The 19,589-nt window shown below is 27.6% G+C and overlaps 3 protein-coding genes across 4 annotated transcripts; 2 read left to right on the top strand and 1 right to left on the bottom strand.

The window, feature by feature from the left end:
• Positions 1-687: 687 nt before the first annotated feature.
• Positions 688-2,137, top strand: LOC124911847 (3-dehydrosphinganine reductase TSC10A-like). 2 transcript variants are annotated; one of them, XR_007096625.1, is made up of 5 exons: positions 688-1,243; positions 1,319-1,466; positions 1,543-1,840; positions 1,918-1,985; positions 2,120-2,137. XR_007096625.1 is itself a non-coding variant. In XM_047452377.1 (4 exons), coding segments are annotated over exons 1-4 (984 nt in total). In that variant the 5' UTR covers positions 688-706; the 3' UTR covers positions 1,919-2,095. The 2 variants fall into 2 exon arrangements, 1 of the variants encoding a protein (XP_047308333.1); XM_047452377.1 differs by lacking the exon at positions 2,120-2,137 and having other exon boundaries at positions 1,918-2,095.
• A 93-nt stretch (positions 2,138-2,230) lies between these two features.
• On the bottom strand, positions 2,231-3,881 carry LOC124911848 (mavicyanin-like). The gene is made up of 2 exons (XM_047452378.1): positions 3,613-3,881; positions 2,231-2,685 (listed from the first exon to the last, which is right to left on the bottom strand). The coding sequence occupies exons 1-2, from the start codon at positions 3,809-3,811 to the stop codon at positions 2,330-2,332; spliced, it is 555 nt and encodes a 184-aa protein (XP_047308334.1). The 5' UTR covers positions 3,812-3,881; the 3' UTR covers positions 2,231-2,329.
• Positions 3,882-8,895: 5,014 nt separating this feature from the next.
• On the top strand, positions 8,896-12,373 carry LOC124912516 (SEC14 cytosolic factor-like). Its single transcript, XM_047453154.1, has 7 exons — positions 8,896-9,090; positions 9,290-9,407; positions 9,819-9,907; positions 9,999-10,033; positions 10,139-10,227; positions 11,472-11,605; positions 11,689-12,373. The coding sequence occupies exons 1-7, from the start codon at positions 8,986-8,988 to the stop codon at positions 12,268-12,270; spliced, it is 1,152 nt and encodes a 383-aa protein (XP_047309110.1). The 5' UTR covers positions 8,896-8,985; the 3' UTR covers positions 12,271-12,373.
• Positions 12,374-19,589: the final 7,216 nt, after the last annotated feature.

The following is a 19,589-nucleotide window of genomic DNA, read 5'->3' as shown; positions in this document are numbered from 1 at the left end:
GTGTAGATGAGAGAATGATAGTTTAGAGAAAAGATAAAATTAGAAGGTAGTTTTGATATTTAAATGATAAAATTATTTGATTTGATGGTTGATAAAATATTTGAGTTTTAGGATAAAAACTGAGTTTTATTTCAAAAACTCTTTCATCACTGATAAAATAAATTAGGTGTCTAAGAGAATAAAGATCACCATATTTATTTGTTCTTAAAATGATTTAAGTTATAAAATGATTCGAGCTCTCTATTTATATATATAACATTATTTTGTTTTTTTGATGTATAACTTTTATTTGTGATCTTATAAACATTGAGTAAAAAATGGACCACAAAATATATTTTGTTAATTCAATTGTAATAATAGTTTAAGTTATAAAAGTCTTTTAGAAATATTTAATTATTAAGTAGAGTGTGAGATTAATGAATCAAGATGGTGGAATATTAAACAAATTAAAGATCCTTGTAACATGCTTTTGAATAAAAAAAAAATCTAATTAATTATATAAAATCGATGACAAACTTTTACTTATATATAATATTTTAAAGATTGATGTATTGCTTAAACATTTTGTAATTCATTGAAGAATCCTTTCATCAATTTAAAAATTATAGAAGATATCCGAGAACTAATACGACGTCGTTATAACAGTCTTCCCTACAAATTCAATAAATTCAAGAACTCGTCTTCAAAAAAGACAACACTTTTATCAATGGTGGACTCAAATCTGGCCTTCATCTCCTTAATCCTTCTATTTCCCATATCAATCTTCATCTTTCTCTTCATAATCATCCGTCCTCGTGGAATCAAGATTCCGATCAAGGGTCGTCACGTATTCATCACCGGTGGATCCAGCGGCATCGGCCTGTCTCTAGCTCACCGTGCAGCGGCAGAAGGCGCCGCTCGTGTATCGATCCTAGCTCGAAGTAAATCGAAGCTGGAAGATGCAAGAAATGAAATCCAACTTGCCACAGGAATCGACGTTACTGTTTACAGTGTCGACGTTCGCGATTTCGATGCTGTGAAGAAGGCGATTGAAGATGCGGGTCCGATCGATGTGCTGGTTTGCAATCAAGGGTTTGCAAAGCCGGAAGAGTTTGAGAATCAGGAAATGCAGGATATTAAGTTCATGATTGATGTTAATCTTATGGGAACAATTCATTTGATTAAAGCTGCATTACCTGGAATGAAGAATAGAAAAGATGGAATTCCAGCTTCAATTTCAATTACATCATCACAAGTTGGGCAGGTATCTCAAAATCTTTCAATTCGGTATTTGACAATTGATTTTGTTTATCTATTGAATTCATGTATGATCAATTAGGTTGGAATATATGGTTATGCTGGTTATGCAGCTAGTAAATTCGGGTTAAGGGGTTTTGCAGAATCATTACAGCAAGAGATTATAATGGATAATATTCATGTTTCACTTATATTTCCTCCTGATACTGAAACACCAGGCTTCATTGAAGGTTTGTCATGAATCTATAAATGTATGGAAATAAGTTTGTTCTTGAACATCCTTGGTTGATATTATGATTATTACAGAGAATAAAACGAAGCCAGAGCTGACTAGTATTCTATCATCTTCTTCGGGTGGGATGAATGCTGATGAAGTTGCAAAGAAAGCTTTAGATGGGATCAAATCCGGAAGTTTTGTTGTATCTTGTAACTTTGAAGGATTTCTATTAGCTTTGGCTACTGCTGGTTTATCCCCTCAAAGATCGAGTTTAATTGCATTTGTTGAGGTTTTTTCAGCAAGCATATTGAGGATAGTAGCATTGTGTTTTCAATGGAATTGGTATAGTTCTATTGAGAAATGGCAGAAAACTCAGAAGAAGCAATAGTAAGCAGAAAAATTTGTTTATTTGATCTTATGTTTTGCCCGAACTGAAATCTTATGATGTTTTTTATTTCTTCCAGAAATCGAAGTTGAAACCATGTTTCGCGTGTAGCAATGGACACGACTAACCTCTGATGTTATAATAATGGTTCTTTGAATGTGCTTAGTTTGAATTACAGCTGATCCTAAACTTTGTTGTCTATTCCTTTGAAGAAAATAATGACAATAGTTTTTCAATGGTTTCCTCTTTTGTCTGGATTGTGATTTTTTGTTTTGTTTTAGGAAATTTCTGTTTTGGCCTTAATCTTGATGGCAATCAATTGGAGGTACCCTTACAACTAACTTAATTGAATCTCAAAAGAATGTTAGTTTGAATGACATGATATAATATGATGACCAACAAATATAACAAGGACTAATAAGAGTGAAATGGTTATGTTCTTTACAAATATGAAAATAGCATACATTAGAGCCTAACAAAACAATCTAATATCAATAGAAATAGAGAAAAGCAAAGGAAAGGAGACCAATTCTAAGAACCATTTCTTCAAAACCGCTAAGCATATGGTTCGCGCCACTGGGAGTTGGTGTGGTGGTTAAGGGAGGAGGGGCAAGAGAGGGTGTTTTGGGAAGAGGAGAATTGTTATGAAGCACATTGATATCGACTTTCTGGCCGGACTGGCAGTGGCCGGGAACTCCACAGAGGAAGAAGTGGTGGCTGTGAGAGGCGATGGAGATGGAGTCGTTGCCCGAGGTATGAGTGGCGATGGGATGGGTTGTGTTGCAAGAACGGTAATGGCGATGGGTTACTTGCATCACTTTGTGAAATTGAGGATTGTATTCGAAACCTGTTTTTTTTATAAAATACCAATATTTGATGCATTAAGAATATTGAATGATACATAAATAATAATAGAAGAAACATGATCATTTATACCAAATCTATCTAAGACACATTTTCTAGTATATTTTTATGCTTCCAAGTAGTTTGAGACCTTGAGTTATTTTTATTATTTGTTAGGATCAATTTTCTATTGCATCAATTAATTATTATTATTACTTTTATTTTTGCATCAATGTGTTTGAACTAATAATGAAAATGATTAATGCTACTTATTAAGAATTAAGGGTGAATTAAGAATTGATTTGAATCAAAGCATTCATGTTAGTTAATTAGTTATGTAAAAATCTACTAGCTTTAACGTTAAAACAAAACAAAGAGACAAAAAAGAAAAAAAGGTGTATGTCTTTTTGTCCATAGTGGAAGTGGGTGTGAGTGGTCTGCATCCCCAACAAAAAGCAACACCCATAAAAATTTCAAAAAACCCAACATCACACAAGCTTTGAAAAACCTTCAACGGTTAGATCTTAATTTTATTTTTTTGAGAACTTTGGTTCCGGAACTCATTCGGAGTGCGACTAATACCTAAACACCTAGCCCACAAATCTACTCAACTAATTTAAATGATATGGTCGAACCCGGGACAATCAGAGAGGCCAGGGAAACGAGGATATTCACCTCTTTTTACCTCTTACTAATTACATTTGTTTTTTTATTTATTGAGAATCGAATTTGTTTGTGACCATTAATCTTTAAAACACTATTTTGAAATTAGTAATTACCAACCCATAATGCCTTATACACTATTATAAATCTAAACTTTTTGAATGACATGATTTTGTTTATAAGATATTAAAAACAAAGAACCTAATATACCCTAGATCAAGATCTTCATGTTTCAAACAAAACTATGTTTAAAGAAGAGAATGCTTACGGATGATGTCACCGACTTGAAAGGTTTTGGTGGCAGCCCAAAGCTTGTAATCAACATTGCCGATGGTCGTCCAGCCGGCGGAATCCCCTACTCTATACACGACGGCGGCGCCGGTTATTATCGCCGGTGCCGGAAAAGCAAAAAGTAAGACCAAGCATAACCTAAGAGCCGAGGTTCTGTATTCAACACTAAATGCCATGCTGAAAACGATATTATTATCCCACTCCCTCTCTCTCTATGCGAATCTTTGTCTTTTTTTTATATAGAATTTGGGGAAAAGAGAATGATGGGTTTGCTCCACATATGTCTCTTTAAATAGCAATAGAATCATCAAGAAAGTATGATTTTACAAAAATTATCATAATCACATTTAAAAGTGTTACAAATGCATTTTGTTTGGTCTTTTTGTCACTCTAATGGGAACAACAATATTACTAGAGTTTTTGTGAAGGATTGATAGTTGTAGAAAAGTTTTTACCTGCATATTTGAGTTACCATTATGAATATTGTATGGTGTAGTAGAAAAAACTGTCTAACATTTCATGATCATAGTTGTTCGGTATATATTATTAATAATATTATTATTATTACGATGGTGTCTGAGATTTGTTCGAAAAGTCCGTGGAGGTTGGTCGGTGAATTAATTATTTTTTTCTTGTATTATATTTTTTTTATTATGTTATATTGTGTTGTTACGTGCTTAAATTATTTTTATATTTTTTTATCCTATATTATTTAAAAGACTACCTACTTTCTAAAATTTTGTTGGAAGAAGTTAAGAAAAATATTTATAATTAAATTATGTTTCTAAATTTTAAATAAATTTATGAATACATTTTATTAATTTATAAAAAAAAACATTGAAAAAGATGGCTCATGTTTAAAAAAGAGCCTTTGTACCAAAAAAGGGTAGAAAAGAAATGATTTAACATCATTTTGGTTGTAGTAAAGTTGATGAGAACTTGATTGAAAGATTAGGAGATTATTTGATCTATGTGAATAAGTTGGAGGGTGTATTTAGTATTTGTTGAGGAGAGGAAAGCGTTTGTTTAAATAGTAGTTAAAGAATGCTTTTAAGGTGAGCATTGTTTAATCTAATTAATTAAGTTGTCTTTTAACATTTGGATTAAATAATAACAATTATTTATTCATGGTTAAATTAATTATCTTGGTTATAATTAATTGTTTCTATTAAAAAACAGTTATGTGATTTCCACCATCAAGATTATAATATTTTTTGTAAAAATGTCAGTTAAAATATAGAACGATAAATGAATCCAGTGGTGTTTTCATATATTAAAAGAGTAAAATCTATATTATTTGGATCCATTTACTAGTGGTGTTTTCATATTATGAGAAGCCCATCAACGAAATACCCATTAAGTGAGAGAGCCTGAAGCCCATAAGTATAACCATTAAGAGAAAAGGCACAAATCATCCCCAAAGATCCAGTCGAATTTATTATTATTATTTGTTTACTTTTAAAATGATGGGTTCGCTTATTATTTGGAATAGTCACAAATAACGCAGAACTTACCATCTGATAAACTCAAAACAAAGACTCCAGAACTTGTTATCATCATTAGTTTAGAAGAGATTAAATCGAATATAGTGGAGACATTTGTTTCTTCAATTAAAATGAATGTATTGAGATTTGAGTGTGAAAAGAAAAATAAATTTTAAAATTTTATATTAGAAAAAAGACAAATTTATATTTATAAACTAAAAATTATTATTTGAAATATAACTTTTTATATTCTCATTTACTTGTTATTATTTTTAAATTAATTTTATATTTAAAAATAAATATTTTATAAAATTGTTAAAATATAAAAAAAAAACTTTTAAGATATCAACCAACTCTCTATTCTAATAATTTACAAAGAACCAAAGAATTTAAGTTTTTTTTGACTAATTTTTTTTTTTTTTTTTTGATAAAACTTAAAATTAAGATAATGAAATTTAAGTACTTAATGATCTAATATTTAAGTCATTAAGAGATAAAAAATTAAATTAATAAATAGGAACATCTGAAATTTAAGTATTCAATATTTGAGTTGGTTTATAATATCTAAAACTAATATTTGAACAAATATCTCTAGACTATTATACCCTTATATTATTATATATTATTCATATTAGTTAATAAACTTAATATAATATATTGAAGTATATAATTTAATATATTAAATAAAAAAGAATTAAAATAAATATTATATTTTATTAACTAGTATATATTAAATTATAATTTGTTAATATATATATATAATAATAATAATAATAATAAAAAAGAGGACTAACAAATATATGTATATAAGAGATAATAAAAAATATATATTTATCCAGAATAAGAAGGAAGTTTTTTAAATTGGAAAATTTATACAACTTTATTTATATATATATATATATATATATATATATATATATATATATATATATATATATATATATATATTTCTCTTATTTTTTATTTTATAATTAGTTTAGATATAATCATATTTTTATTTAATAATGTTTGAAAATATAATTTCATACAAAATAATTAAATGAATTATGATAAAGAAAATAAAAAAATTAAAAAAAAATGGAAAAATAATACAAATTTATAATATATAACAGTAATTTTATTAAATTTAAATTTAAAAGGATATATTGATATTTAATGATTTGATTTTTGAGTAGTATGTTAAACTTTTTTTCTCTTTTAAAATAAGTTTCATATTTGAATTTATTTGTTTTCAGTTTATAGTAATAATTGATTATAAATATATGTTATCAAATGATATTAAATAAATATTTAATATATTTAATTAAGTGATAAGTCATTAACCTTAGTGTAAATTTTTTTTTTTTTTTTTTTTTAAGCAATAACAACCACTATAAAGCATTAGCCATAAATAAGCAATTTGATTCCATTTATACTCTATTTTATACGACAATCCACTAAAATGTTACAATTTAATTCAAAATAAATATTTTTTTAATTAAGGAAATTTAGTATTACACATTTACACCACACATAACTCCGCTTTAACTCAAAACGTTTATAGTTAAAATTAAAATCGTGATATTTTTTAGTCTTTTAAATCGATTTTTATCACTTGTTGGGTTAATTTAAAATAAATATAATTTAAAAATAAAAAGTATTTTTGATTGGATCTTTCAAAATAACAATGAAAATATTTTTGTAGTAAACACTTTATGAGTAAAAAAATAAATATTATTTTTTCTTCTTTTAGAAAAGGTAAGGATGTGATTTATTTCATATAGTTGATGGGACAATAAACATATATAAAAGATTGTTTTTCTTGAAATTTTGTAAGTTGGACCATATCTCTTTTTTGAGTTATATAAAATAAGTTGGACCATGTCTAAGTTATCACAATTGTATTATTTTCAAAAAAATAAGTTTTGAACATAAATGTTACACTATTGATGTATAGTTAAGTTTTTATCTTGTATAGTGTTGTATTATTGTTTTGCCTTAACTATGGGTAAAACTTATTTGGGCATAGATTATTAATGTGTTTTGGGATACAAAAGAAAAGAAAAGAAAATAAAGAAAACATGAAACAAGGTCACTAGTACTATGCATTATCATTTGATGTGTCGAATAATGTATAGTTGATAGTACTACATCATTACCGTATTCACCTTTCAGAAACAAGACAATATCCTCGTCAATCCAATTGCATACTGTTTCTCTAACTTCTTTTTTAGTTTTTTTAATCATGTCAAGAAAAACAATAATAAATACCAAGAAAAATGCTAAAAAAAAAAAAAAAATTAAATGTTAAAATAATAATAATGATGACGATGGAGAAGACAATCTATATAGCAATGAGTGGATTTACATTTTTGAAAAAAAAATATCATCAAATTATTATTTTTATTTTGTATATGAAATACAAACATAAAACTAAATAAATACTGTCTAAAGAAATTCAGTCGCTTTCAAAATAAAATAAATATTTAAACATTGCAATAAGCTTTACAATAATTTTTAGAAAATAAATTTATTAATTTGAAATTATTTAAAAAGTTATAGAATTGAGTAATAAAAAATAAATATTTAAAATACATTTGATACAATATATATTTATTTTTTATTAATGTTCAGGATAAAAAAAACACAAATATAATTCATACTTAATCTCTTATTAAATAAAGGAGAAACTTAGGTATCCTTAAACGATTCAAACTAAACTATTCGGATCTAAACTTATTATCCTTACATTATCATTACAAGTCTCTTTTTTATATATAATAAATAACACCTAATTAAAATACATCATGAATCTATCATATCTAAAGAGACTAATTGTTTATATTTTATTTTATACTAAAATGTGTTAAGTTAAAGTGGGGTACGACTACAAATGAGTCACGAGACTTCGCATGTCGATTATTTAAAATTCGACTTCAATTTGACTTTTATCAAGTTCGAGTCGAGCTTAAGCTGACTCGTTTAATATTTGAATCGAACTCATATAATACTTTCTTGATGACTTGTCGAGTTTTTTCGAGTTTAATAATAAATATTTTTTATTTTTTTTATATTAAAATTTAAAATAAATATTTTTCTTTTAAAATATTTAAAAATTTAATTTTAGTTTAAGTTTTTCGAGTCGAACCGAACTTGTAATTAATAGTTGAGTCGAGCTCGAGCTCGAATCTATAAACTTGTTTGAGTTCGAGTTCGAGTCGAACTTGTAGGTAAATAGTCAAGTAAAGTTCAAACTCAAATTTGTAAACTCATTCGAGTAGAACTTGTAGGTAAATAGTCGAGTCGAGTAAGCGACTTGACACATTTGTATTATATTTATATAATTCTTTTAAGTTAGTGGATGATTACAAAATGAAAATGTATTTATCCAAATATATGAATTGATTAAAGTAAATATTATAATTTAAAAAACAAACATTTTAAAAAACAAAAAAATTATTTATATTCAAACGGAATAATCATTATGAATAAAAAGTAATATATATATATATATATATATATATATATATATATATATATATATATATATATTTAAAAAAATATACCATAGATGTAATATTTGACCACAACGTCTCTTTCAAATCTAATTGTCCATATTATTTGGATTTTCTTATACACACTTTATTGAATTCTAATTAAATCATCATTGACTTCAACATTTCATTTTCAATTTAAAATTAATGTCAAATTTGACTCTAAGAAAACTAATTAATTAATAAATTATGCAAACAAACAAAACCTAACGATAGCTTCCGTGAAGCCTAATAAATTGTAGTTGTAACTGTTTTTACCGTCCTGGATCACTTTTTCATCTCTCTTTCCCCTAAGCGGTTTCTCCATTTTCACTGTTCTTGTTCTTCATAGCTATGGCGAAGAAGAAGGAAGAGATCATCTCCAAATCGGAATTGAAAGACAGAGCTAAAGCAGTTCTTCAGCTTCTATGGAAGCAAACTCCTCTTTCCATCAAACAGGTAGAATTTCGAATTCCGATGATCTGTTCGTTTTCAAATTACGATTATCTGTAGAGCTAGCTAGCTTCGAGATCTCATAGTTTCTTCTCTTACAGATTGAGATTGTTTAGTAGTACAGAATCTACAGATTACAATTCGTTATCGATCTGTAAGACTGTAATCTCGTAACGTATAATGTTTTTGTATTAAATTGTTTCAGGAGAAGTTCTGTGACTATCCGTGTTTGGAGAGATTTCTGAAATCGAAAGGATATAATGTGAAGAAAGCGGCTAAGCAACTCAGAGCTTGTCTTTCATGGCGAGAGAATTTCGGCATTGGTCAGTACTACTACACTTCTTCTTCTTCTCCTCTTCTTATCGAATTAAGTGCATTGTTCGAATTTCTTCAACTTTTTAACGTGAATTTCTCGATCGATCGATCGATTGATCGATGATTACTCTTTTTAGGTTTTTCATTATTTGGAGTTAAAGTGTAAAAGAGAGATTCGTCTGTCAATTTCCAATGATTAACAACTCACTCAACCTTCTTCTTTACAACAACATTCATCATTTGGAAAAAAAAAACTTTTAACTGTTCTTATTTATTTATTCAATATTACAAACTATTTTGCAATAAGAACACTGTTAGTATCATTTTTGTAGTATTATAACATTAGATCATATGTAACTGTATAAATAAAGTACTCTTGTACAATAATAATTTGAAGGAATAAGCTTATACTATTGCAGATCATTTAATGGCGGACGAGTTTTCGTCGGAGCTCGTGGATGGTGTCGCATATGTTGCTGGTAATGATCAAGATTCTAGACCGGTCATGGTAATAATTATAACATTTTTCACGAAGAATTAACAAGAAAAATCATCTATAATTTTCGAGTTAACATTCGTTTTCTATTTTACCCGCGCAGGTATTCCGGTTCAAACAATTCCATTCACAAAAAATGTGAGTAAATTTGTATCATAAATTTGTTATATACCACATTGTTTTGTTTAAATGATTGCTGATTTGAATGGGTTTTTTCTTTTTTTGACTATTCATTATTTTTAGGTTTATTAGGCTGCTGGTATTCACTTTAGAAGTTGCCATCCAAAGCATGTCCAAAGGTGTTGAGCAATTTGTTCTACTTTTTGATGCAAGTAAGTTCACTTTTTCTTTTTTTTATTATCACAATTGGTGTTCAAAGTGGAAAATTATAATATAGTTTTTTTTTTACCTTTTAAAGGGTAAAGAAAAAACATAACATTACAAAATGTTAAAACCTTTACATAAGTTAACTAGCTTAACAAATAATTGATATATGATTTCTAAAGTTACTCATTGATCTTGATAAATGGTAATTAATTATTAGATAGGCTAGAAAGAAACAACTCAAATAATCTTAACTTTAAATATTATAATAATTTAAATATAAACTAGCTAGTAGCTTGTAGTGTGTTACAACATTGAAAAAAGATAACATAATAACTAACTATATTATTGTGACTTAAAACAGCTTGTTTGTTTGTTTTAAATAATTCTTTTTATGTTTAAATAAATTGATTTGTTCTTTGTTGAAAACATATATCACTACAAAAAGTATATTATTTTTTAGATTTTCTAGTCGGCAAAATAAAATAATTTAATTTAATCAAATATTATTTTATTTTTTATTTTGTCAATTAGATGTTTAACTCATTAATAATTTTTTTTTTTAAATACCCTCTATTTTTTTAAAAAAATATTATTTTATCATTTATTTACAATTGATATGAGACAAGATAATTCTAATAATGAGCCCAAAATGAAACATATGGGTATAGGTAATAATTGAGTAGCTACTAGCTAGCTAGGTGTAGAAGCTAGATCCTATCTAAGGCTAACAATAATATTATAATATAATAGAAGCTAACAAAATAGGCAAAGTTGTAATAAATGCACCACATTCTCTTGAATATGAATATGCTGGCCCATCTCTCCTTTCCTCTTTTTAGGATCTAAAAGATAACCTGTCTCTATCTATCTATCTCTTGCGTCCAAAATATGAATCACAAACTAAAAAAAAAAAGAAGGAAAATTTGAATTGTAAAAGTGATTTGGGTGGGGGGTTTAATCTCCATGAGATGAGATGAGATGCATATGGATTGGGAAATAAGGTGTCAGATAGTGCTCGGTGTGCCATGGAGAAGTCGTGGTCATGGCGGCGCTAAGTGGTGGGTGGGTGGGTGGGGGGACTTGCAGTTGTAAAAGTGGTCATAGATTACAGATATAGACTCTCCTTGTATGGCATGCTATATATGGTTTGGTTTTGCTATACCATTCAAAATAAAGCTCTTCTTTTGATAGATTTGTTTTTTTACTTTTGAATTGTAATTAAATAACATTGGTTGGTTGGTGTTGGCAGGCTTTTACAAATCAGGGTCCGGTTTTATGAATGTATTGGTTACAGGGTTAAAGACAATAGGGGACTATTATCCTGGTCGTCTACATAAGACCTTTCTCATTGACCCACCCTCTTTCTTCTCTTTTCTTTGGAAGGTATTTATATATACATTTTATATTAATTTAATTTGTTATCTTGAATTATTACTAAAACTGTTCATTTATTTACTTACTTACAGGGTGTAAGACCCTTTGTCGATTCAACCTCAACTACTACATTGGTATCCTCACTTGATTACGAAGAAGAAGAAGAATATGATCATCATAATAACCGATTAGAACCAACGTCGGCCAAGATTGGTTCATCCTCTCGTTTCTCTTTCACCGTATCTCATCACTTCGATTCCCTTCTCAAACCATGGTACCTAACTTTAACCGACTCCAACGACAACACTACTCCCAAACTCATCTCCCCTCTAAACGCCCGATCACTTTCCTTTTCCTCACCCGCCGCCTCCGCCACAACAAGGTCTCGTCAAATCGGAAAGAATAATCAATCAATTAGGGTTTATCCGAGGACACCAAACCCTAGAACAACTTCGTCGTTTTTTCAATCTCCGGCGGTGTTTTTCCGAGGAGGAGGAGGAGGGGAGTGTGTGGATAAGTGTAGGGAATCATTCGTTCCTTATACGAACTTGTACCGGAGACCGTACGATGAGATGATTTATAGATCCATGATGAAACCGCCTTTGGGTGGGCTTATCTCTATCATCCCTCCACATCTTAGGCGTCGCCACGTGTCATTGTCGCAACGGTTTTGATGTCGAATCTAGCTAGCTTGTTTGTACTAGCTACTAGACTAGTAGTTTGCTAGTCGTTTTCGTTTAAAGTTTTATTAGGCTAATATTGTTATTAAACGAAACCCCTATCTTGATATTAGTTTTGGACCCCCTTTGTTGTTGGGCTATTGATATGCGTGCCAAATTCTATTGGATATTTCTTTATTGGTTTTTGGTTCAAGACCCCTTCGGCCTTTGAATCAAACATTATATTTTTCTCTTTACAAAAAGAAATAATTTTTTATTTTATTTCTGAGAAATAGTTAAATCATATCTTCATCAAATAAATCTTCAATTCTCTTTTAAATTTAAACCAAAATAAATGGGACAAAATATTATATGAGCTGTTTAGTTTTTTTATACATTTTTTTCATTAATATAGAATATGATCTATAAATTAAAAAATAATAAATAAAAGTTTTATAACACTGAAGTAAAAAAGTACATATTATAATCATTATTAAATATATATATATATATATTATATAAAATCTTATACAAAATAAATTAATATAGAGTTCTCAATAAATATATATATATAAATAAAAAAATCTAATGTTAACGAGTTCGGAGATTCTTAATAATATCAAACCGTCTCCACCGGTTTTACAAAAGATACTTCCCCGTAAACACATCGGTTAACCGTAATTACTGAGCGTCTTATAGTTTTACTAAAAGATAATCGTGATAGACTTATCGATTCAATACAACCGAATTCGCGGTTTGTATCCAAACATCCCAATAACCAACAATTAACTCATATATCACTTATTCAATGTCAATCATGTTCTATAGTAGGCTCCAAATCACATCCACTTTTTTACAATACAAAAACAAATGAAGTACAAAAACAAATGAGGTATTGTCTCGAGTCTCCACTTATTTGCAACACATTCTGAATGGACTAACCATAATACTCGAATATCCTTTATCTCTATATATGAACTAGGTTTATGAACGATAGTCTCCAAGTAACATATATATCAAACAAAATAATATACATATCTTTCACCAAACAAATTAATGTCCAGAATTAGTTTGAATAATCTCAAATAATAAAAACAACAGTAGTATTTATATATATACAATTTTAATCAGGAGTTAATTAGCCTTGGAATTAAACCTGATCATAATATAATATAATCTAATATATATATATATATATATATATATATATATATATATATATATATATATATAAGAACATCAATTATTTAAAAAATTAAAAATGTGTTAGAAATCATGCAACCATGCATTTAGGATGAAAATCTATGATTAGTGCCTTTGACCCAAGTAAGGTTGGTTATATATTTTTCTGTTGTAGGCTTTCCAATTGGCCTTGGAACTTTTGAAATTTAAATAAAAATAAAATTTTGAATTAATCCTTTAAGTTAAAAAATGTTGATAAAGTCACCCACTCCTAAAATGTATATAAGAAATTGATTTTGTATAATGTTCCTTATCTTGAAAGTCTACTTTATTATATGACACCATAACAAGAAGATTGAGAGTGCAATGATTGTAGAGTACTGTAAATCGATCACATGAATATTATCATGTACATAAAAAAAAATAGAAGTAAAATATAATATTTGTGATCTATCTAACCAATGATAGTGATCTCAAATGACACGTACACATACATTCACACGTTTGGGGTTGGGGGTTTTTACAGATGGACCAATAGGACGAAGAAGCTTATGAAATTATTACTTTTTTAGAGCTTTTCCTTTTCTTAAATCACAAGAGCTGCCTTATATTTTAAAAAATCACTATCTCCACAAACTATATAATATTTATATTTATTGTCTCGGTTGAAAGCTTTAGAAACACTCCCTCACACGTAATCTATAGTCTTTACACATATATACATTCACTGTTGATTTTATTTTCATTTTTATAAGTTTAAGGTTTTTATTAATAATGCAAATAATTGTCCATAAAACTTTTGTTAACTTACTAAGAAAACAATAATGTTCCAAATGTTATCTAAGGGCTCGTTGATCTTGAGTTTTTTAAGATTTTATTGAATTTTTAAAAAAAAATGTTTAATAAAAAAAATTATTTAAAATTCTAAGATGAATTATATATTAAAAAATATTTTTATATTTAAAAATTAAATTTAACAAAAATAAAATGAAGTTATTTAAATTAATAAATTAAATAATCTAATGATGAGAATGATAATGAAACTAAAAATAGATTTTTTTAAATCTTAATAAACAAAAAACCAAGATCAATCAACCTCTAATTAAATAAAAATGATATAAGACCCTCCTGAGTCATGACATAAATATGCCAGGATTCCATTGGGCTTAAGTTATTATTAATAATAATAATAATAATAATAATAATAATAATAATAATAAGATCATTTGAGGTGGGTAGTATGCTAATTCTACTTAATTATATAAATATATATATATATGGACGAATCTATGTAGGGGTTTGGGGGTTCAAGCCTATCCCGAAATATGTTTATTTTTTTACGGTTGAAATATGACATTACCCTTAATCTCTTAAAAAAACTTAAAAAAACATAATATAATTCGTTGTTTTTTTTATCTAATTATTAAAAAAATGGTAAAATTTTACTTTTATATACTTATTTTTTTCAAATTTTCTCGTTATTATTTTAAGTCCACTATAAATTTTTTTCAAGTCCACCCTAGTTCAAAATCCTGGTCCGTCCCTATATATATATATATATATATATTATAATACACAAGTAGTTTATAAGATGTATATTTTATACAAGTTTCAATTCTACCAAAATGCATGTAAGAAAAGTAAAAATTTCTTACATTAAGTTTAAGGTCAAGTCATATATATATAATAATAAGTGTAAAATAGTAACAAATTCAAATATAATATAAAAAGTGAATACAAATATAGTAAAAAATCTGAAGTCATAAAAATAATTGCTTTAGCTTTTTATTTTGGCAAATTTTCAACACAGATAGTATCAAAATAGCAACATTTGACATCAATATGTAATTATCCAATTAAATTAATGAATAAAATAGAATCAAAAGTGGATTTTCATAGACATACATTCAAAACTTTTTGTCCTATCTTATTAACTAAAGAAGAAGAATAAAATATTTTTATACATAACCCACCACAAATTTAGGGTATTATGCTAGATTCTAAATAACACAGTCTGACATAAATGTTGGGTTTGATGGTCACAAAACAATTATTAAATCCCTTAATTTCTATAATCCTTTATCATATTATATGTGTATTGAAATAAATCTTTACTAATTTAAAATTTGAAAAAATATTTTGACCTGACAAAGCAAGACTGTGGTCTTGTACAACTCTATGATGTTGACATTTCAACAACGAGTAAAATGTGGTCTTCTACAATGGGGGATTGTAAAGGGGAGGACCTATGGTCTAGAAACTTGTTCACCCCTCTTTAAGCAAACAAGTAAACTTTCCTTCTATCTAACCTAGCTAAGCTAGCTAAATACTATTTCCATTCATTCATTCCTTCATCCCACCCTATACCATGAACCAACCACATCTTTCTCTACTACTACTATTACTCTCCAAATGAGGTGGCTACAAACCCTAATCTCTTCATTGAAGAAGCTAAGAAAACGCCTCAACTCATCATCTCCAAACAAGAGTAAGTCATGTCCCTGTCCATACCCATTTATTATAATGCTTAATTACTTCCTTTTTCACAAGAAATTTCACATTCTTTCAGGAAGAGGGATATACATATTGTATGAAGATGTGAAGTCTTGCCCATGTGAAGATGTTCATGTTCTATGGTCTATATTAGTTGAGTCATATGGGGATGTACAGAAGAAATGAGGGAGATGAGATCAAACATGGGTGTTCTAGTTCTACATTTCCTAATAGGAGTAAACAATTTATTTCTAAGTTATACATTTATGAGAAATGGAGGAGAGAACTATCTATATCTCTGTTCTATTATTCTTCATTGATTTCCAAGTGCCATTGATACAAGTTAGATTATCTTTCTTGATCACTAGTAGTAGTAGTAGAATGAACATTACAAAAATCTAATTGGCAGGACTCAGGAGGAAGATGATTCATACCTCTTTAAGATGAACTTTGTTGTTGAATTGTCAATTTCCACCAGTTGAGACTTGAGAGTGACATATTAGATATACTGATGTTGACCTGACTCAAAGAACATAATAGACATACTTAGATGTATAATAAGACTATCGAATCCAAATCGTCACAGATTTTGAAGAACTGGCTAAATGTGAGAATCACGATATGCAACAAGGAAGAATATAACCTAAATGTGATGAACACAGTAGTCATTACTCTTTAACTGCGAGGTGCTTTTAATATTAACTAAGAAATTAACAGAGATGAACAAGCAAACTTCATGGATTGGAACTGACATGGTTCAACGACGATGTCGTATAAAGTATAATAGATCCGTGATCCGTCATGGAAGAGCAGTATGAATTGAAGACAGAGCAAATAAGCTTGAATTGAGTTTCTTACGTCAATATAACCGTGGAATTTAGTCAGATTCAGAAGATCGTTTAACATTTAGCTAATAATATGATAGATTCGTGGTGCTGAAATGACGATGATGATGATGATGATGCACCTGTGAACATATGAAGAGACATTGAGAGAGAGAGAGAAACGAACTAACAGTTTACGAGTTGAGATTTGAGACGGAGGCATCGAATCTTGTAGACGATTGCACTGTAGAATATCTCGCCGGAGCGCCGATTGATGACGGCGAATTGGAACCGCCATCCCTGTGATAAGTCGGAATATCCGGCGACGCCGACGCCGACGATGAAGGTAATATGGCAAGAGCAGTTTGTAAATAGTAATTGGTTATTTTGGGCCGTCCTTAAGTGGGCGGGCTTTAATCATAAGCCCATATTAATACAATAGGAAATCAAACTATTAGCCTATTAGGTTTAAACTTGGAGTTGTTTGATATGTAATCTTAATAATATTATTTTTCAATCTTACCATTCAAATTATAAATTAAAATTATTTTATTTTATTTTATCTAAGTAATTCAAACAAAACATTTTTACATCAAATACTATTCATTTTGCTCAATAATTTTAACTTTTTTAATATGTATTTGGGTAGGGATAAGTTTTGTCGTTTAAGTTATTTAATCAAACATTATTTCACTCATCATTTTATACATTACATTATTCAATTAATTAACTAAAATAGTTTTATTTTAAATTATTAGTTTTTTATTATTACATATTAATATATTTACGTTTTTTATCAACAAAAAAAAAAATCCCCCACCTCAAAATTATTATTTTTTAAAAGGTTCATGTATATTAAAAATTAAAAAATCGTTTAGGCACAACGACAAATAATTACATTAAACGAAAAATATAAGAAAAAATAAACTGTACTTAATAAATTATTGAACTCGTAAATTCTCGAAAAGAACGATTAACTCATCGACAGACTCTACTGACTTTCCCGAACTAATCTTAAAAAAGCGTCATAATAATAGTATTATGAATGATACGATTAGACGACTACGATCATTAAAAGTTCAACGATTTTTCTACAAGTATCTAATCTATTAAAAAATAATTAGGATGGTAACCCAAATATGTAGGTCTGTCATATCAGCCGCAGCAATCCAAACTTCCCAACAATTACCCAAAGACTCGGGCATCACCCAATGAGTCACAGTAATACTGTATTAAAGACTCCAAATATTAGTCACCGTCGACAATTCAAAAATAAGTGAGCTGTTATAATTAATCATTATCATTTTTCTCTTTACAAATAAAAAAAAAATCCAAATAAGGCTAACCATGAATAAAAATGCTAACAAAATGCTCAAAATTGGATATGAAAGGCAAAGAAATATGACACATTTAAAGAGATGATGTAATCTCTATTAAATAAAAATGACAAGAAATTTGACTTATTTATGAAGTAGGTTTAGGGACGTAAATGAGATGAATTAGTAATGGTGGGGTTAGGCTTGTCTGTTTAATTATGTTTTCTTTCCTTATAAAAATAAAATAAAATAAAATAAAATAAAATAAAATAAAACCGTGCACCAATTAGTACGGTTTCGTCCATGCAATCAAATATTCATTAGTGGGATAATTAGGCATTTTTCATGCCTCAAGATCTTCCACTTGTCATATCTTCATTTGCCCCCATCTCACTTCTAATAGACATAGTTAATTTATTTTTTCTTTATTAGTTTTTTTTTCTTATCATTTTTGACAAATAATTACTATTTTGGGATTTGAATTTGATCGCATCTATTAAAAGAGACTCAAACTTTAAGTTGAGACAAATTGGGCTCGAGCTATTAAAATATTAGGCATTTAAAGTTCTTCTTAAATAAACAAAATGTTCATCATCTTATTTTAATGTAATATTTTTGTTTTTTAAATTAATTTGTTACGATTTTAAATTAAATTATATTTAGAGACGTTTTAAACGTATCTTTTTTAAATTAAGTATTATTTTTTAGATTTACACATTTTAATTTTTCAAAATTGATTGGAGTGACTTTAAATAATGTGTAATATGAGAAACTATTTGAAATATTTTTATAATGACATAACTTTGTGTATTAATTATAATTCTGACGTATTTGTGTTTTAAATTAAATATTTTTCGAAATATATGTGTTTAAACTTATAATACCTTAAAAAATAAATAATTTGAAAATTTGAAAGAAAGAAGAATTGTTATTTTGTCTTTACAATATGTTAAAGTAAGAAGGCGGACGTTTATTTAAACAAATAAACGTTTATGAGAAAATTTTTATGGCTAAAACTTTAATAATTAAAATATTATATGACACAATTTAATGTTCGAGTCTCATTTTGATAAAAAAAAAAATGAACATAGTGTTAAAATATAAAACTAGTATGATTTGTGATATCTTGTGAATCATTTTATTGTTTGTTATCTTAGTTTATTATATACCTGAGCTATTCTTTTATATATGTTTCTTTTTTCTTTTCTTTTTTTGTTAACATGACATATGATAATTCTAGAATAATCTCATCCACTTGAATATCTTAACACAAACACAACAATATATATATATATATATATATATATATATATATATATATATATATATATATATATATATATATATATATATATATATATATATATATATATATACTAATTTGATCCAACTTATGTCCATCATAATTTAGTTATAATATAATCTACTAGTTAGTTTAAGATAATTATTTTATTCAAAAGACAATAAAATTTATATTCAATTCTTAATAAAAAAAAGTTTGAAGTTAAGATTTTTTATT

The sequence above is a fragment of the Impatiens glandulifera genome, chromosome 8, assembly GCF_907164915.1.
Source record: "Impatiens glandulifera chromosome 8, dImpGla2.1, whole genome shotgun sequence".
Taxonomy (NCBI): Eukaryota; Viridiplantae; Streptophyta; class Magnoliopsida; order Ericales; family Balsaminaceae; genus Impatiens; species Impatiens glandulifera.
The sequence above is the reverse complement of the archived record's forward strand: the minus strand, read 5'-3'. Positions and strand labels throughout refer to the sequence as shown.